General features: G+C 37.3%; 1 protein-coding gene and 1 long non-coding RNA gene across 4 annotated transcripts in view; one reads left to right on the forward strand and one right to left on the reverse strand.

The window, feature by feature from the left end:
* LOC107657986 (uncharacterized) overlaps window positions 1–157 on the reverse strand; it is a 1,763-nt gene extending 1,606 nt beyond the window's left edge. The window contains exon 1 of the long non-coding RNA XR_001630735.1: window positions 146–157. This is a non-coding gene — a long non-coding RNA (uncharacterized LOC107657986). The remainder of the gene's footprint in view (window positions 1–145) is intronic.
* Window positions 158–8,877: 8,720 nt separating this feature from the next.
* Window positions 8,878–21,432, forward strand: part of LOC107657998 (type II inositol 3,4-bisphosphate 4-phosphatase-like) — a 175,434-nt gene continuing 162,879 nt past the window's right edge. For all 3 annotated transcript variants that reach the window (XM_016446372.1, XM_016446371.1, XM_016446370.1), the window contains exons 1-2: window positions 8,878–8,961; window positions 17,001–17,117. In XM_016446372.1, coding sequence (XP_016301858.1) covers window positions 8,923–8,961; window positions 17,001–17,117 — 156 coding nt within the window. In that variant the 5' untranslated portion in view covers window positions 8,878–8,922. The remainder of the gene's footprint in view (window positions 8,962–17,000; window positions 17,118–21,432) is intronic.

The following is a 21,432-nucleotide window of genomic DNA, read 5'->3' on the forward strand; positions in this document are numbered from 1 at the left end:
CGAGCATGGACACGTCATTCTCTTCCACTCCCTCGATGAATCCTCGCCTGGCTCTTCCAGACAAATTCGACGGAAACCCCACGAAGTGTAAGGGATTTCTGTTGCAATGCTCCTTGTTTGTCAACCAACAGCCTGCGATGTACACCACTGATATCAGCAAGATCTCCTTTGTATGTTCACTCCTAACTGGGAAGGCTTTGGAGTGGGCCACGGCAGTATGGAGGGAGGATGGATTAGCTTTCCCCACATTTAGTACTTTTCTTCGACGCTTCCGAGAAATATTCGAACATCCTGAAGGAGGTAAAGATGCGGACGAACAATTGCTCGCCTTATCTCAGGGCAGAAATACCGCAGCTGAGTACGCCTTGTCATTTCGCACTCTCGCCGCTCAGACTGATTGGGTTGAAAGCACGTTGAAACTGCTTTTCCGCAAGGGACTGAGCCCTGAACTCCAATCGGAACTAGCTTGCAGGGACGAGGGGAGAACGCTCAACCAATTCATAGAACTGGCTATTCAAATTGACAATTTGATTCGTTCTCGTCGCCCTACCAGAACGATACCCACCAGTCATCCTGTTCCAATCACTTCCTCACCTTCCTCCTCTGTGGAACCCATGCAGCTCGGATACACTCACCTGTCTCAAGAGGAGCGAGAGCGCCGAATCACTCAACGTATTTGGCTCTCTACTTCTCCAAGTTAGATCTCCGCAATGCTTACAATCTCATCCGCATCAGAGAGGGTGATGAGTGGAAGACAGCCTTCTCCACCTGTACTGGGCACTATGAATATTCCGTTATGCCTTTCGGCCTTGCTAACAGTCCTTCTGTGTTCCAATCCTTCATCAATGACGTCTTCCAGGACATGCTGGATCGTTGGGTAATTGTTTACATCGATGACATCCTTATCTACTCCAACACATATGAGGAACACGTACAACACGTGAGGTCAGTTTTACTCATCGACTCATCGACCATAAACTGTATGCCAAAGCTGAGAAATGTGAATTTCACCAGACCGGTACGTCATTCCTGGGTTACATCATCAGTCAGGAGGGAGTGGCGATGGATGAGAAGAAGGTCAGAGCTGTTCTCGACTGGCCACAACCGGCGACACTAAAAGAACTACAACGTTTCTTAGGATTTGCAAATTTCTACCGCCGCTTCATCAGAAACTTCAGCTCCGTAGCTGCCCCTCTAACCTCCATGACAAAGAGAAGCTCTGCACATCTCATATGGTCTACCTCAGCACTAGACGCCTTCACAGAACTCAAATTACGCTTCACATCTGCTCCCATTCTTCATCACCCTGATCCTGAAATCCCGTTCATAGTCGAGGTGGACGCTTCAAATACTGGCATCAGGGCCATCCTCTCACAGCGGCATGGTAATCCACCTAAGCCAGAGTATGGTCAGCTTTCTTTCAAAAACTAAATGTCAACATCAGCCTCACCTCAGGATATCATCCACAATCTAATGGCGAGACGGAACGACTCAATCAGGTGATCACACGATCACACGAACGGAGGAGCGTTCCTGGGTCAATGCTAAGGACATCCTCGACCCCACACTCACCAACGAGTTTCATAGGATGCACCCGGATAAGCCGGCCCCTCGACCACGTGGAAGACCCCGGCGTCGCTTTTGAACTTTATCCGGACTACACACACACACACACACGCACACACACACTCACATACCTGGCTCTGATTACTCCTGCACCTGACTCTCATTAAGTGGACTATTTAACCAGCTCTCAGACTCTCCCTCATTGCGAAGTCTTGTATTGCCCCAGTGTACATTCCTGAGCGTTTCTTTCCATGTCTGGCCTCTCTGTGTATTACCTTGGACTGTTTCTCTCCTTCTGATTGCCTGCCGCCTGCCCCCGAACTCTTGCTATTGTTTCATTGACTACTGATTGTTTGCTGCCTGCCCCGACCCTGCAGATGGATCCTCACTCTGTTGACGTCTCGTTACAATAAATGTGCAATATTGATTCATATCTTATTATTATTTAGTTATTGCGTTATATATAATTTAATGCAAATGATAAAATGTAATGATATTTAATTAAATAATTTTATTATTAATTTATATAATTTAATAATTTCCTTCTAAAATCCTCACATAGGCTTTTAATGTCACTCAACTCATCGCAAGGTGGCATCTGTACAATCTCATAATGTCAACACCATTCTGTCTGTGTGTTTTTTTTTTTTTTGGTCTTGGATGTGTTTGACCGGCAGCATCTGTTGTAACTGTGTGTAAAGTAGCATAAATGGATGTGCTGTTTCACCCTGAAGGATGGAGTCAGTCAATTATTGTGAGTTTTTTGTAAACAGCTGATAAGAATAAGAAATTTTTATGGTTGTTTTCATAGATTTTTGTTAAGATTAACAGAAGGATGGTGGCTGATATCACCCGATGGAGATCAGGTGTGAATTACTAGCAGGGATGATATTCAACATTTCTCTCGTGGCTCTAGGATCTTTGATGTTAAAATGTCCACCTCGCAACCTGCCAAGAAAGTTTACTGATGTCGTCATTGTTGACGCCTAATCTCCGAGCTCATACATTTAGCCTACAAGGTTATCCATTGCTCCTATCTGTGACTTCCAGATCATACATCTCTACTTCTGTTCCCAGCATGCCAACTGCTGCTGAAATTAAAAAAATAGCTCGTAGGATCAAAAAGTCTTGAGGGATTGAATAGGCACTGCAACTCTCTGTCTTTGTGTGTAGATGTCTTCGTGAAAACAATCTCAAGTACTATATGAATTTACAGACGGATGCACATACATTATATAACATCTTTCCAGTTTGGTCAAGATGACTAGATGATGCATGATGCACAAACTATTAAATGCAAGTTTTACAACAACAAAAAACTAATTCACCTTGAATATGATGATGCACGGTTTATGTAATTGGATTACCAAAATAATTAGTACATTTATGCAACCAACATAAAATGTTTTAGAAACATTGTGAAAATAGCTGCCAGTAAGGGTGTATAATGTTAATCGTCTGCGATAATATCGTAATTGTTGTTTTAATAGAGTATGTCATTCACTTTGCAAAAAACAAACCAAAACATGTCTTGAGAGTCCAAAAGCCTTCACTATTTGATGAAGCCTATTAGAATGCATTTAGAAAACACCATCAAAAAATCCCTGTATGGGTTTTTGTTTTTTATGTTTATAAGATATGATATAGTTAAGCAAAATTACGTAAGCAAGAGTGCAAATGTGATATTTTATACAACAGTTCAAGAAACAACAATTTTATATTTAGTGGGGTTATATTTTTTTGTTTTGCCAACGAAAGTTGGACAAGACAAAGCCGGAGCTGAACATTTGTGCGTCTCAGAGCAACACTACTGCAGTGTTTCGTTCCTGAATGAATCTATTTATTTGAGTCTGTGATTGAACAATCCATTTATAAAGATAGCGACTACATCCGAAATCGCATGCTCTCATGAGTAGATACTTGTTTTGTATAAGTAATTATTTTGCGACCGCTAAAAAGTATATTCTATATAGTATAAATGTGTGTAGTATGAATGTAATCTGGATGTACTACATCCACCATGTTGTCATTGTCACGTAACCTACCAGCGCCAGTTGCGTCAAATCACTGCCTTTCATAAGTCTTCTCCCGTGGCCTCATGGGATAAAGTGCCCGTATGCCCGTTAGGGCTGTCAAAAAAAAAATCGAATTTCGAATATTCATCGAATTTTAAATAAAAATCCACATCGAATTTTAAGTGTGCGTCAGGCAGCCTTATCAGTGGCGCACGAAATGCGACGACGATGTAAGTGTCATTGCATTTTAATGCTTTTGTTAGCCTGTCCAGTTGAAGCCACTAGATGTGGCGCTGCTATGTTGTTAATTCAAAATATTGCAGAAAAAGAGAACAATCAATGCGGAGAAGATGTTGTTTACGTCAAAACTGAAACCAAGCCGTTCACACAGAACACATATTTATCGCATTTTCTAGAGGGACGTCTATCACCGTTGCACTCGCGTCTCGCACAACCGCATGTTTAGAAAGCTATGTTACTAAGCTAAGTTCAACTTTTAAAAAACATGTCTCGAGACTTTATGGCGGTTTTCCCCATCCCACTGCATCTCAAGATTTTAAATGAAGAAAGTACTCTTTGTGATTGGTTTTCAGTCCTTTGTATTAAACTATACATACATGCATGATGCGGTTTTGTTTCTAATTGTTTAAGCAACATAATTATATATGGTTTATAAACATTAATTTAAACATTATGCACTTTTTTCAAAGATAGTCGTGTTATTTTATTACGCTTTGAAGAAACGTGCATAATATTTTGCTCGATGTGCCCTCTTGTGGCCTCAGGAGAGAAGCCAACAGCTTTTTTCCCCCCTAACTGAAATTATGCCTTTTAAATTCTAATATAATTTTTAATATTGATAATATTATTAATATTCGTTTTTCAGCCATTTTGACAGCCCTAATGCCCATATCGTATGCATACTTCAGAATGACGCCGGAAGTGGTAGGTGATCTGGGTACTTTTTTTGTCTACCCTACCGTGAATTCGGACATACTTCTTTTGTCACATACTCTTTTTTCGCCTACTAGATATAGTAGAGAAGTATACAATTTCAGATGCAGCCGTTTCTAAATGAATCAGCCATTTTGAACAAATTATTTGAATAATTTAATGAATCCTTTATTAAGGGACTTGTCGCCACCTACTGGTGGTTTTAGTATCATATTTATTTATCCATGACAGGCCTAAACTAGCTATGGTACCTGTACAAAGACACACTAAGCAAAATTGTATTTAATTATTGTTATCAAAAAAATCACAACAAATATTGAGATACAATTTTTTTTTGTCAATATCAATCACCCCTAGCTGCCAGTTATTGTGTGTGTGGTTACCAAGATGGAACAAAAGGTTTTTTCTTGGTCTTTTTTTTTTTGTCCAGTTATTTTTTAAACATATGAAACCTCATGTTGTGCTTTTATTTTGAAGTTTATTTTTAATGCTTTTATTTTGTCTTTGTTCACAGATCCTTCTCTTTAAAATCCAGCTAGGTCTTGTTTGGGTAATTAGTTTCATTATACTTATACACAATTTAATGTGTGATGTTCTTAAAGCCTGTCAATGAGTGATTGTTCATATGGTAATTGCATATGGTGCATCTAAAAAATAATTGTTTTAAAATCGTTTATTAAAATAATCTCATCTTTTGGCAATGCAATTGCATTTATTTTTTCTCACCAATTATTTCTGTCTCAAAAGTTCTAAGAATCTTCAGTGGAATCATAAAAACAAACAAAAAACAAAATCGTTATATTCTTTACGATTCCCATTCGTATGTAGCACGTTTATTTCTGTTGCTGCAGTCAATAACCTGAGCTGCATTGAAAGTCTTGATGGTGTGCTTGACAGGAATACCAAGCGTTGACGTTCCTGGTCAGTTCTTTTGATACATTTTTTATTAGTGTGTTTTGGCTTCGTCTTTGACCTTGAATCACTGCGGATCACTTTCGTGTTTGTTAGAACACATTGTGGCGGCCAGAAAGAGGTATGGTCCCCCACAAAGCAGACGGAACACCTTCAGCACCATGGAGAGCCCCATCAGAGGAAGCAACAAGGGCTGGGCCACCCAGTAAGATGGAACACAGGGCTGGAAATTCTCATGCGAATGCAGATGCAATTTCCAGAAGACATGACTGCTGTGGGACGGGCGCTTCAAGCGGGAGCCTGGAGCTGGAAAGGGGGTATGTGGCGGCCAGAAAGAGGTATGGTCCCCCACAAAGCAGACGGAACACCTTCAGCACCATGGAGAGCCCCATCAGAGGAAGCAACAAGGGCTGGGCCACCCAGTAAGAGGGTTCAGGACCAGGGATAGCTCCAACACAGGTGTTCACTTTTTATCCTCTAACAGGGAGCCTCAGCTGCAGGCTGTTAGGAACAATCAGCCACCACCACATAAAAGGGAACCGAGAGGCCTCAGTAGGCTCTCAGTTAGAGGATAAAAAGTGAACACCTGTGTTGGAGCTATCCCTGGTCCTGAACCCTCTTACTGGGTGGCCCAGCCCTTGTTGCTTCCTCTGATGGGGCTCTCCATGGTGCTGAAGGTGTTCCGTCTGCTTTGTGGGGGACCATACCTCTTTCTGGCCGCCACATACCCCCTTTAATCTCACCAAATCTTGTGGTCCAGGGCTTACAACATCCAACTCTTTTAGATCATGAACTCGGCCTGGTTTGTACTTTTTGAAACTTGTTTTCACGGCTTTAATAAACTTCATACAGATCCTAATCCCGCAGGCATTCACAGAGCGGTGAGATGCTGTTATACAGGAAGACGGCAGGAAGGGAAGGAGTGAAAGAGAAATCCCTCTTCAAGAATAGCTCCAGAGCCGAGCGGCTTTTCCTGCTATAGGAAACCTGGAACGGGAGGGTGAAAGCTTCGCTAAAGCATTTGCTGACAGAAATTTAGCACACTTTTCACAGCCATTCCATGCCACTTTTCAGGACACTCGGCCAGACTTCCTGTTTCCTCCTGAGATACTTCCTGTGGACACCAACAAACCGCTCTTCAAATTTGAAGGGTTTTCTCCTCCTTTTGGCACTGTTTTTTGTTATTCTTTCACAAAATAGAGGATCTTTATTTCCATATGCTTTCTCTCCCATTCCCTCCAGCTCTTCTTCCTATACATGTCCTTTATCGAGCATTCATCTTTCTTCTGGACTCTTGTCTCTGTCTTCTTTCAGCATGTAAGGTCTCAGAGTTCATGGGAAGGAAGCTGAACCCGTCATTGCAGGTGTGTTGGATGAGGCACGACAGCATGATTATGGATGCAATGAGTATTAGACATTTATCTTTATTTTTTTATTTTTTTTTTTAAGTAATCTTGTTTTTGGTTTTTTTTATGTGTTTTACTTTTATCACAAAATGTGTGTATATATAAATATATATAAAAACAACAACAACAACAAAAAATTATATATATATATATATTTACAACCATAGTTTTTGTTTAGATTTTTTATTTCATTGGTTTTATTATTTCTATTTTATAGGCCTATATTTTTTTAATTATTTATTTTTAAAGTAATAGTTCACAATGTTGGTCTGAAAAATTTGCCCAAAAGTACCATAATAATAGTGCCATATATTAGTCATCTAAATTTATTTCTACGTTTGTTTCTAATGCCTTGTGACCAAAATGCCATTGACGCACCAAAACTGGTGACTTAGTGAAACCTAGCCTAAATGTGTTGCATGGCTTCAGAAGTCTTCAAACAAGTCAAGGCCTTTTCTTTTCTTTTTTTTTTTTTTTGCCTTTTTGAGTAAATAACGACAGAATTTTCATTTTTGAGGTAGTAGAGGTAAAAGCAGCAACATGCATTGTGTCCACATACTATTTGGTCCCATCATGTGACTGTTTCTGTTCTCGTTGGCCTAATTATTGAGTTTGAGGCTACAGGAAATGGGGATATGTTTCCTAGAAGATATTGGGTTATAGTCTTTTTTGGTAATTCAACATGTCATGAGTCATGTAGATTACTGGATGAGTCTTAGGCTTGCTTGGTTTGATTGATTGGTTGAAAGAAAGAGCCTTGCAGGTCCTTTTCCACATCGTACATTTGGGTTCGAGTCATGGTTTGTTTGGTTTGTCGATTGCTTGTCAGCTGTTTACTGCTGAGTAACTAACTGCATTATAGTATGAAAGTGTGACCGAGGGCATGCAAAGATGCAAACTGTACGTCATCAAACCGATTTGCTTTGGCGATTTTTGACTGCTTGTTTTCATGCACGTTGTGAATTGTATCCCAAACCAAAGAGTTTAGTTTGCTGGTGCTCAACTGAATTTTGAAAACTGTGACACTAACCCAACGAACTGAACTGACATCAAAGGGATGCTTTATCAAAAAGACGGATCAGACTGATGACATCAAAAAGCTGTGGTGTGAAAGTGCACATAAAGGTGAAGCGTGTCTTGCAGAATTGCAAAATGAATGGCTTTTGCTTAACCTTCACTTGTACGTTAAAATATGATATGTAAAAATATGATTATTTTGCTTAATTTCTCATCAACTAAAATATTATTTTCTGACTAAAATTAGATGCATTTCAAAAATCTGTTAAAAGTAAAGGAAATTAAATCACAAATTCATTGAATAAATTTAAAAGATACCTTCATCAAAACACTGCAGTATGTCTAAAGCAATGTCAAAAAAAAAAAAAAACTGCTCTCTGCCTTGCCATTGGTCAGAAAAATAAACAACCACGCCCCAAACTTATTTTATTGGTTGAGCCGGTTTTGCTGTGTCAGGCTAGTTGGGCTTAAACAACCACAGCAACGGAGTCACAGTGTCTACACTGTTGAACAAACCTACTTATAGTCTCTAGATTGGGATAGAAGAAAGGAAAACATCGGAAGAAGCACCTTTAGGATGCTATCATGCTCTTTGTAAAGTTGCATAGTTAAGCAGGTCTGTTTGTGTTTTTCAAACACATGCACACACATTATTTATTGTGGGAAGCTGGCATGTTTCTGCTGACAGTCCTCTTGAGTTCTTTATTGAGGGCAACAGCTGGCTCGTATCTCACACCCTCCAGTGGCACACTGATCTCTCTGTTTCTCTCTCTCTCTCACTCTGCCTCTTTTTTTTTTTTTCTCCTCCACATGGACTCTCGGCCCCACATGAGTGCACAAAGAGAAGTCTATTTCCCTCCAAATTAGATTTGCTGGAGGAAAGAGGTTTGCGCTGTTGAAGCTCACCCAGACTGCAGTAATATTTAGCTTTCATGCATGTGTGTTTGTAATTCTCTGTATAGAACGGACAATGACTGGCGTCAGTTTCAGAAAGAGCCGAATAGTGCCACTTTTGACCTGTTTGTGAAAACACTTTAGACTCTGGACTAAAGATGGACTTGTGCTCATGTTGTTGGAGGCTGAGATGTTGGGTAGGTGTATTTTTTTTATTTTTTTTGCACAAGTTTATCAATGTAAAGTATGAAATATATGAATTACCATATTTTTTATAATTTTATAATTTGTTTATATATATATTTGTGAAAATTGAATTGAAAAGGAAAGCTGTCATTTACTTTTTTTCAAGAAACACAAAAGGATAATTTGAGGAATATAAACGAAGCTGTTTTGCATATATTAACAGTCCAAAAAAGCTTTGATTGGGTTATTTTCCTGTTGTAATTAAAGATAGAAATAATATAATTACAGCCATAAGTTTATACATTTTTAATACATTTTTTCAAATATTTTTTATAATTTTTTACGTTTCTGAAAATTTCATTTTAATTTGTTTGAAACATGCATGGAGAGTTGCTGATTAAATATTCATTACATTTTATTTTTTGTATACAAGCAGTTCACGTTGCCCACATCTGTCAAAAATAAATAAATAAATAAAATTAAATAAATAAATAAAGGACAAAAAGTATCATAAAAGTAGTTGACGTCATTAACACCCTAATCGAACCTATAGTGACAGTCTTGTCTTCATCAAAAATCTTTGAAGACCTAAGATATGAGTAAGTTGGTTTGTGATTTATAAATATCAAAAACTTTCCTCTTTTGCGGAACTTTTCCTGTAAGTCTGGCTTCAGGGATCTCGATATCTTGTTTGCATTCATAAATGAAGCATTATGCAATAAACAGTATGCAATATAACTTGCTAAGCAATTGACAAGTGGATTGAAATGAACTGAATGGAATCATGCACACATTAGCGGTTCCACTGAGACGTGTCCCTCAAAAATCATCTGAAGTGGGGATGAAAATCACAGAGGTTCCCCTAATGGGAGAAAACCGTGAAGCGAGATTCCCAGATTCCCTTTCCACATTTCTTTGAGCATGTTGTGGATTCCTGTGAATGGCAGTTGTCTGAAATGGCTGCAGGTGTGGGCCGCGCACTGTGAGGAGAGAGCTGGCCCGCTTTTGTTGTTTAATATAGACAGGTGCTGTAGTCTGAAATGAGACTGCAGCTGTTCCCCAGTCTCTCGACTTAATGCAGATGTAATCTCATGTAAACCTGTGTGTGTGTGCGTGGATGTGTGAGGATGTTGCAGGCAGTTAGGCAGCAGGGGTTTTACTCTGTCACAGCCAGGGCTGGGGAGTAACGGAATACATGTAACGGCGTTACGTATTTAAAATACAAAATATGAGTAACTGTATTTCATTATAATTACATTTTAAATAGGTGGTAATCTGAAAAGTATTTTAGATTACCAAAGTGATTACTTTGAATTTTAATGTCATTTCTTGATTTAATATTTAAGTTTGGGGATTTTAACCAATAAGGCAACTGATTCTCCGTTGAAAAAAAAACTGCGTGCAGCAGCCTGTTCATTTAGCAACTGAATGACACAGAATTCTCCTAGATACAAAGACTATTTACTTATATATCTGAAAAAGGACGTAACATCTCAGCACAATGCCATGCCTACGTTACCTGCAACAAAAACTTCTATCAGCATCTAAGGATTCAACGTCTAATCTGAAAAAGTATCTTGAGGGAAGTTGTTCTTGATCGAAATGTTCAAGAATAGATTATCTTTGGCGCAGTAATGTGAGTTCATGATCCGATTCGTGAACAGATGATTCTTTTGATTCAATCTTTTAAATTAATCATTTATTTTGTTTAACGAAACCAGTGTGAATGGTTCACATTAAACTGGATAGATCTGGGCTGTGTTTCCCAAAAGCATCGTTAGCGAACTGTGTTTGTTAAATTACATTGAACTATAACGACATTAAGTTACTTGCGATCGTAGTTGCTTTGGGAAACGAGCCCTATCAATTTTGACTCAGCGATTCTTTTGTGCCGATCGCTTCTCCACAGAGAGGATTATCAGTGAAGTAATCACTTAAAGTTTGGTCCATTCATTAAACAAATCTATTGTATAACTTGGAGAACTGGGCCAGTTGTTTTGGCTACTTTTAAAATATGTTTGGTGTGTCTGGATTCGTTTTGAAGCTTGGAATGCAGCATGAAACATCACGGAATCCCATTCATCGTATTCAAATTGAATTTATATTGATTGGTATACTCTTAAAAAATGCTGGGATAAATACAACCCAGTGCTGGGTAAAATAAGGATAAACCCAGCAATTGGGCTGTTTTGGCCCAGCGGTTGGGTTAAATGTTTAACCCAACCTTCTGGGTAGTAACCCAACCACTGGGTCAAAGAGTGCATACGCTCATAATCACGACACAAAAATGGATGACACAACAGAAAGCCATTCGCGTGATGCATTTCTCTCGTGGAAATACAAAGACTATTTATTTATAAATCTGAAAAAGGAAGTAACATCTCAGCGCAATGCAATGCCTACCTGCAACAAAACTTCTATCAGCATCGAAGGATTCAACATCTAATCTGAAAAAAGCATCTAGAAGGAAGTTGTTCTTGATCTTTGAAAATTTTTTTCCAGTAACTCGTTTTTCTATTTTCTCATATTTTGAGTGTTGAATGGTTATCATTACGTTTAATACTGTATTTCTAAGAATTTAACTGAAAAATTACAACGAATTCTCCTAGAATTCACACTTTGCATTCAGTTAACAGATCCATATGAATCATGCATGAAATAAGTTTATAAAGTCAAAGGGTAGCTTTACAGATGAACTTGAAGTCTTTATTCATTCAAAATGTTCAAGAATAGATTATCTTTGGCGCGTAAATGCGAGTTCATGATCCTTTGATTCAATCTTTTAAATTAATCATTTATTTTGTTTAACGAAACCAGTGTAAATGGTTCACATTAAACTGGATAGATCTGGGATGTGTTTCCCAAAAGCACTGTTAGCGAACTTTGGTTGTTAAATTACATTGAACTATAACGACATTAAGTTACTTGCGACCGTAGTTGCTTTGGGAAACGAGCCCTGTCAGTTTTGACTCGGCGATCCTTTTGTGCAGATCACTTCTCCATAGAGAGGATTATCAGTGAAGTAATCACTTAAAGTTTGGTCCATTCATTAAACCTATTGTATAACTTGGAGAACTGGGCCAGTTGTTTTGGCTACTTTTAAAATATGTTTGGTGTGTCTGGATTCGTTTTGAAGCTTGGAATGCAGCATGAAACATCACGGAATCCCATTCATCGTATTCAAATTGAATTTATATTGATTGGTATACTCTTAAAAAATGCTGGGATAAATACAGCCCAGTGCTGGGTAAAATAAGGATAAACCCAGCAATTGGGCTGTTTTGGCCCAGCGGTTGGGTTAAATGTTTAACCCAACCTTCTGGGTAGTAACCCAACCGCTGGGTCAAAACAACCCAATTGCCTCTTCCGGTTTGTCTGATTTGTCGTTGTGTTTTCTGACTTGTTCATTTGTTTTCGGATTTGTCGTTGTGTTTTCTGACTTGTTCATTTGTTTTCGGATTTGTCGTTGTGTTTTCTGACTTGTTCATTTGTTTTCGGATTTGTCGTTGTGTTTTCTGACTTGTTAATTTGTTTTTGGATTTGTCATTGTGTTTTCTGACTTGTTATAATGTTTTCTGAATTGTTGTGTTTTCTGAATTGTTATTTTGTTTTTTAGACTTGCATTTGCGATTGTAATTTGTTATTTTGTTTTCAGAATTGTGATTTGTTTTGCACTTCACGGCCACCGTAATTTTGTAATCTGTAGTGAAATACATTTTAAAAGTAACCTTCCCAGCAGTGGCGGTTCTACACTGAATTACACCCTGGGCGAGACCCCCTTCGAGCGCCAGGGGCATTACACGCCCCCCCCACACAAAAAAAAAGAACCCCCACAAAATTCTGCACCAACAGTTATATTTTATTATAACAACATAAGTGAAAGAGAAAATTATATTTCTCAATTGCACAAATCCTTCATTAGAACATTTGAAAAACACACTTAAGAGAATCCAGTTATTTAACTATTGCAATTACAACAGGAAACACACTTTTTAAGGTGCACAATCTCCACCTCCAACATTGCCAAAAGACAAGAACACAATTCTGTAATAATCATACAGAGAGAACATAGTTGCATACCTTTATCTTTTGTTCGTTTCTCCTCATCTTCTTTTCTTTTTTTTCTAAATTGGGCACCTGATGTCTTTGACCTTTTCCTGTCCATCTCTGTGTTTATTTGGCACTCGACAATCAACAGATTTCCCATCCCCCCAACACTGTCACTCACGACCAGAAGTCAAGACTAAACCAATTCACCTTGGTGACCACATAATCGTTTTGTATTACCTATTTTTATTAGCCATTTCACACAATTCAGAAAAACAAAAATGTGCAGGAACTATAGGCCTGTATTTATAATATTATGAATGAAATGTGCGTTATTTGGAAGAATGTGCAAGGCACCTTCTCAGCAAGCAGGGGCGCCCGTGCCAAAAACCGCTACTGCTTCCCAGCCCTGGTCACAGCTGGGGTCTGCACTGCTTCATTCTGATGCGGGTGGCCTCGACTGCTGTCTGCATGGGGAATTTAATATGATTAAAAATTCAGTCAAAACAGTAATATTGTGAAATATTATTGCCGTTTAAAACAAATGTTTTCTATTTGAATATATATTACATTTATTTCTGTGATCAAAGCTGAATTGTCAGCATCATTACTCCAGTCTTCAGTGTCACATGATCCTTCAGAAATCATTCTAATATGCTGATTTAATGCATCTTAATGCATTAAGTTCCATCCCTGAAAGATGCAGCCTGTGTGTGTGTGTTTGTTCTTTTAATCTCCTGGAAAATCCCACTCTAAAAATGTCTGTCTGGCCTCAAGAGGAGGGCAGATTTGACGTCACGCCACTGTCTCTTTATAAAACATCTTTGTTGGTTATGTGTTATTGATGCATGTGCATTCATGTGCACATTGATTTCTAGCCAAAGTCATGGTGACCCGCTATTTATTCTGTCTGTTTTTGTATCGCATTCCTATCGAACGTCCAGTTATAGTGTAAAAATATGAGCGTGTCTGAGTTTGCCCAGCATGACGGCGCATTACGGAACAAATTGGCCACTTTGGGACATATCTAAATGACTCCCTCCTTCCCGCATTCACCACACACACTAAATAAATGCTGCTTTTTGAAACAGGGCCATTAGTCCTGAGGACTGACCATTACCCACACTGCTGCAGTTAGTTTTCAGTGCTCCCCTGCGTCGCTCCGCTGATTTATTATCGCCAGCGATACTGACCTTGTGGTTGTATGGGTTCAGATTTGTGCTGGTCACTTGCTTTATCTCGGCTCTAACTGAACTTTTAGGCATGGAGAGTGAGGTAAGTTTAATATTGAAATGCTTTTTAATGAGTTAGCTTGGATCATAACTTTTGCGAGATTCATATGGTCCTCTTTGTGCTGTTTAGTGATTAGGAGTCGTATGCAGGATAAAGTGCGAAAACCTTTCAGCCTATACATCCTGCTGATTCTTTTAATTAAGCACCTTATAAAATCAATCTCACCCTGTTGAACTGATGAATGATGCAAACCTGTAAAAGACTCTTAAGATCCCTGGGGGAGATGCGTGAAAAAACTCTTGTCTAATGTCTCTATGTGCCGACTTCTTGCCTAGCTAGCTTTAAAGGAATAGTTCACCTGAAAATAAAAGTTTGTTTACATGTCATTCCAAACCTGTATGGCTTTCTGTCTTCCTTGGAACAAAAGGTAGTAATTTTGAAGCATCTTTACAGCCTAAAACGACAGTTCATAGTCTGTCAAACTTCAAAAATGACACCATAAAATGTGCCATACAGCCTGTGCACTGTATTCTATGGAAGCCCATTTTCACCATCTAAGAAAAAAAAAAAACTGTGCTTTGGTAAATCAGAATTATGACATAACTGACGTATGACATAATATGACAAGCTGAGATAAAGGCATAATTATGAGATTTAAAGTCAAATTTAAGATTGACATAAAATAGTCAAAATTATGGATTAAAACGATTATGGGTTCAAATTAAAGACATTATTATGAGATAAAATAGAAATTATGAGTTAAAAAGTGATAATTATGACAAAAATCATAAGTGACCAGTTGAAATTGCAATGAAATGTTGATTATGACTTTATTATGAGATAAAATATATTATATATTATGAGATAAAAAAAATAAAATAATTATGAGATACTAAGTCATAATTATGAGATAAAAAATGAAATGGAGATACAGTCATAATTATGAGATAATAAAAAATTTATTGTCAATTATAATGTCATAATTTCGACTGTATAAAATGAGATATTGAGATGTTGAAATTATGAGATAAAAAGTAAAAATTGTAACAAAAACAACTGAAAAGTAAAAAAAGACTAAAATTTTAATTTTAAAAAGTTAAAAAGGTATTTATTACACACGTCAAAATTATGACATTATAATTAACAATCCATTTTTTTATTATCTCATAATTATTACTTAGTGTCTCATAATTATATATATTTTTAATATCATAATTATGTATGAGATTGCAAACATATTATGCATAATTAATTTTGACTTTTTAGGACATAATTATTATTTAACAAAGCATGACCCCCCCTTCTGTTGTAGAAATGGGCTTCCATAATATTCCATGTCTTCTGCATCTAGTAGCTTTTGTGAGGAATGCAACTTTACGTCACCTCCTCTGAGGATTTCAAATGGACTTCATTGTTGTTTTTAATGTGTTGTACCACGTCTTTGATGCACCATATCAAATATGCAGAATGTAAAATAAATTTTGAAAGCTGCAGCAGAGGGGAGGATTTTCAATGAATAATGGGGTCTGTTCTTCATAAAAAGCTGTTGTGTGACTTCAAAACGTTTGAAATGCAGTGAATGAGGTATAATTTTTTCTTTTTTTTCTTTTTGGATTTTCAAATCTCTCAGCGTATAGGTTTGGAACAGCATGAGGTGGAGTAAATGATGACAGAATATTCATTTATGGGTGAATTGTCCCTTTAACCGGATACATTTGCTCAGTTCATTTGCAGAACCGGAGGCACTTAGACTCAATGTGATCTTCAGCTCAGATAGCGACATGTGCTCAGCCAATAAGCAGATGTGAAACAGATAGACTGTGGCCTCATTGATCCAGCGCTGACTTGAATAATAGCCGGGCTGCTTTTTACACTGAAAGAAGAGAGCCATTCCAGTCTCTGGACTTCTTGGTGTGTGATTGAGCTTTCATGCCAGTGATTGCTCCTCGCTATCTGTCCCGCCCACCGTCTCAGGGGACTTGGGTCCAGAGAAGCCCCAGAACGGCAGGCATAACCTGAGGAAATGCTGATGTGTAAACACGGCCGTGACTGAGAGTTTCCTGCTCTGAGATCAGTGAACTGTGATAAGTGCATGAGGGTTCGGCCGTGGGAAGCAGACTGGCTTCTTCTCATAAACAGAAGCTTTTTGATGTGGTGCGGGTTTCATCTGATGTGCCCGATCTCTTGCTCTACCGCTGTGGTTGTGTTTTTAGATGAGCCGCTGGGATTTAGGGATGGGTCACTATGGCCCACTGGTCATCCAACAAAAGTCAGAAGCAAAAGGCGAACGAGTTAGTAAGGTTCTGATATTTTTAGTGGCGCTGGTTGAATTGGTACGTTGTGCTTCAACTATTAGACAGTTTGGCATGGTTAAACCCTTTTTAAAAAGGGAAGTATGCTGAATAGTTGACGAGTTGTTCAAACAACCAACTAATAAGGAAAATTTGGTCATTTAGAACAGCAGTTTTTGAAGTTTATGATGCCAATGTCCAAAGGAGACATTCAGAAACATTTAAAAAACATAAAAAAATGTTCAAAAACATTACAAAATCTTTAAATGGTAGTTTATTTTACCTTTGAATTTTTATTTTATTTTATTTTAAATTAATTTTTTATTATTAATTTTACATTTTGTGCAACCCTTGTCTGATTTGGTCTCCAGACTTCAAAATGACGTCTCATTTTTATTCCCATCTGCCATTGAATGAGCAGCGATATGTTGGCAGACAGCTGCTGGTTGATTTATCTCTGTCTCTTTTCCTCTTTGCAGGGAACGAGGGATCCCGTGTTCCTCACTGGAGTGAGTTTCCCACCTGATTGGCCCGTCTACAGCGAGACACTTATTAAACTCAGCGTCTACGGTGTGAACGACGGCCACCAGCAGACGGTGAGTAAAGAGGCTATACTCTCCACACTGGATGAGATCTGAGCTACACACTGCTCTCGTCTCAGTTCCTTTCACTTTTGCTTGTGCAGATCTCAGTCTCTTTGGTCCCATCATCATGTTGCTGATTTGGGACATGGACTGCGCTAGTTGGGGCTTCTGGGGCCCAAATGTTGTTTGCAAGGCCCTGAAGTTTTTTTTCTTTTTCTTTTAATCACCTGCTTGGTAATGTTTGTCACAAAATCATTCAGAGCTGCAGCTTTAGTCTATAAATCAGACGTCATCTCGCAAGCCACACGTTTGATTATTTTGCATAATGTCTGGCACATTGACGTTTATTCTGCTGCAAATTGACAGCTCATTTAATTTCTGTCGCTTCGGTACGTTCTGCAGACAACACTGAAGAAATTAGATATTATTTCACAGACAAGATCTGAAAACAAAGCAGGAGAAACAGATGTGCATGAGAAATATGCCAACTTTAAGACATGAATCTGGACACTTTTCAAACATCTTTTGTTTAGACATGAAGATGCAAAGTTTACAGAAACTGATCTTATTGTGTAGTTTGCAACTTATTTCTCTTGTGTGCAGCATAAACACTGAACTATGAAAAGCCAAAAGAGACTAAAATCTAACTGTTGAATGATGTTGAAACCATTGCCACCAATGAGGCTGAGACTAAGATTTTTATTTATATAATAATATACTTTATACTTTACCAATGTTATTTTAGTACAATTGATATACTATCTTAGTTTTTGTTAATATTTTGAGTTAGATTTTACGTTTATATTTTCTGTTTTAATTTTAAAGTTTTAGTAATTTTGTTGTGTGTTTTTAAGTATTTGTGTATAGTTTTTGTTAAATTTAAATTTTTAGTTTATTTAGTTTTATTTATTTTAGCACTTTAAATGGAAATGAGAAATATTGCCTTGGCAACTGGCTGAAATAAAATAAAAATGACAAAATAATAAAATATTGAAAATAATGAATAATTAATGCATTTTACAATATTTTTAAAAGATCTTTTATTTCGGCTAATATTTAGTTTATTTCAATAAGTAAAAAAAGAGGTTTTGGTACATTTTAATCTTTAGGCGTTAACTATAATAATCCTGCTTTATACACTGTGTACATTTACCAATAATATACAGTACACATTTATTATAAAATTATTTTCTGTGCTATTAAAATTTGACCCAAATTTGATTTTGAACAATTCTGGTATATAATATACAAATCCGGGCAAATCTTGTGTTAATTTTGGTGATATTATAAATGTAATGGCATTTCGCACATAGAGATTATCACTACACACCTTCAGCTTCAGTGAATAAAGCACCTGTCCTGTGCTGTGTGTGTTTGTCATGTTGCCCCCCTGAGAGCGTCAGGACCCTCCTCATTACATTCATTTTCCCACTGCAGACATCGGGGTGCTGTGGCCTAGTGGTTAAAGATCAAGGCTGTTAACCGAAAGGTTAACATTCAAATGAATTCAAATGGTTGGTTTCTGTGAATCACTTCCAAACTGCTTCATAATGCCAAGCCTCAGTAAGCGTGACATTAGCAGGAGATGCTTAATGAGAGAGAGAGAGAGAGAGAGAGAGAGAGAGAGAGAGAGAGAGAGAGAGAGTGAGAGTTTTTGAGATTCTGAGCAGATCCGGAGCAGGTTTCATTTGAGCATCATTTCCTCGTCCGCCCGTAGCGTCGCGCTTTAGTATTCCTGTACGAGCCCTGCCTCACCTACATGAATAAGAGAGCAGGAAGAGCGATGGGCAGACGGAAACACTTCCTGATTGCTCTGCCTGGATTTGATCTTGCCGGAGAGCATGAAGTCAGAGCGGACAGGTGGACTGCTTGCCATCTCACATATATAGATAAAAATAATAGCAGGGTTATTCCTGCTCTACCTTACGAATGTGATTCGCAAGCTCAGGCACTTCTACTTTAATTACTGTAGAACTTATTTGCATGATGGCAGGAAAATGAACAGGATGGTCATAAAGAGATGAAGTTAGTCATGTCATGGTTAGTTTAATTTTTTTTTTTTATTTTGTACAACTTTTTGACCATCTTTTGAAACTTTGATACAAAGTACTGATTCCTGAGTAAGTAATATTTATATTATATTAAATCTTATATGATATATTAATATATTAAATAATATTAAAGGGGTCATCGGATGCTACATGCACTTTTACAAGTAGTTTGAACTGAAATGGTGTCTTACCTTAGCTCTGCCCTGAGTGACTGTCATCAGTCCGCCATTGTTTCACCACTGGAGCAGATGTAGACAAGAATGACTCCTAAGTGATTGAGGTGTTCTGTTGTTGGATGTAATAATGAACATAGCTGTAGTCATTTGCTCCCGACATCTGAGCCGCTGAAGACACAGTGGATTACGTTTATTTTTGAAGGGAATGCGCCCTCGATCTACATAAATATGACTATGTTCGCACGAATCATTCGTGATCCAGCTTCACCTACAGAAGAAGTGAGTATAAGGTTTTTTAATGAATCTTTGCAAATCACCTTTCCTAATAATGTGCTAATTAGCAAGTTTCACGATGAATGCTAAAGTAAACTGTCCCTCAGAGAACGGCTCGGAAGAGAGGGGCGGGGTCAGCAGAGCTCATTAACATTTAAAGGAAAATGATAGAAAACGGCTTGCTCTTAAAAGTGCTGTTTTTGACACTACCATTACAACTATCACACTACCACTACCACTGAGAAATTTTAACCAAACTATGTTACAGCCTTTTCATTAAGACCCTAAAGAATCATATCAACTTGTGGAAAATGAGCATCCGATGACCCCTTTAAATGTGTCATGTTTAGGGCTGCAACGATTCGTCGACGTCATCGATTACGTCGATTATGAAAATACATCGATTAGCATGGAATGAGAGCCTGCATTATCCCTACTTAAGACTGTTTTTCTGCCATGTTTAACACAAAACAAGACTCTAGAGCAGAAGGCTTTACATTGTCAGGATTCACAACAGCATTCTCGCATTCAAAGCTGCGCTGAATGAACGGAACAGCACGGGTCGAGTTGCCTATGTAATCATGACGGGTTTAATTCACCCACAGAGACGGAGAAGGAGAAATGATTCACGCTCATCTTAAGATCCACCGGGCGATCGCTCGAGTTCTGAGACGTGCGCACCAAACACGCTCTCTGCACTCGCTAACAAAGCATTTAAAGTCATTGTTAGTTGTTTAACTGTGTGATGGATTGGACAAGCCTCGACTGGGCTCATTTATTGAAAAACGGGCTTTCAACTGTGATAAAACTTCCTGGTGTTATGATGCAATTTTTGATTCTGTCGCTCTAGTGTCCTGAATGCGGTTGTGACTTCAGCTGTTCATTCATACAGATATATATTCAAGCCGATGTTTTAATCTGCTGAATAAATAAAACATTTCAAGTCTCTCACCTGTAAGCAACTGCTGTCAGTCTCAAATTTGTTTTGGTACATTTTAAGGCGTTAACTATAATAATCCTGCTTTATACACTGTGTACATTTACCAATAATATACAGTACACATTTATTATAAAATTATTTTCTGTGCTATTAAAATTTGACCCAAATTTGATTTTGAACAATTCTGGTATATAATATACAAATCCTGGCAAAGCTTTCTTTTTCTTTCTTTCTTTTTCTTTTTTATTAATTATTTATTGTTAATATTTTTCCTTTTCTCTATTTTATTGTTATTATTATTTTTTTATTTATTATTTTATTTCTTTCGTTTTTCTTTTTTATTAATTATAGTTATTATTTCTTTCTTTTTCTCTCTTTTCTTGTTATTATTTTTCTTTATTTATTGTTATTATTTTCTTTCTTTCTTTCTTGTTGTTATTATTATTTATTTTTGTAAAGTATTAACTATGAGAAAACATTTGAATAAAATATTAAAAGATTAATAGCAGAAGTTACTGTTATTATTTATTGATAGTTTAACTAAAGAATTCATCAACTGATCAGAAAATAATAAATATATTAATCGAAAAATAATCGATAGATTAGTTGACTTTGTAATATAGTATATAAATATAAAATTAAAATTAAATATTACATTATTACATTAAAATGAATATTATGCTAAATATAAATATTGTATTTTTATTTTTTATGATTATATAATAAGATTTTGTATTTTGTTGTTTTGCACAATAATGTATGATATTGAATTTATTTGTTTATTTATTTATTGCAACAACCAGGAACATGACAACATCCAGTCAAACCAATGATAAATAAATAAATAAATAAATAAATTCATTCATTCATTCATTCATTCATTCATT

This window comes from Sinocyclocheilus anshuiensis, unplaced genomic scaffold, assembly GCF_001515605.1.
Source record: "Sinocyclocheilus anshuiensis isolate Anshui unplaced genomic scaffold, SAMN03320099.WGS_v1.1 scaffold471, whole genome shotgun sequence".
NCBI lineage: Eukaryota > Metazoa > Chordata > Actinopteri > Cypriniformes > Cyprinidae > Sinocyclocheilus > Sinocyclocheilus anshuiensis.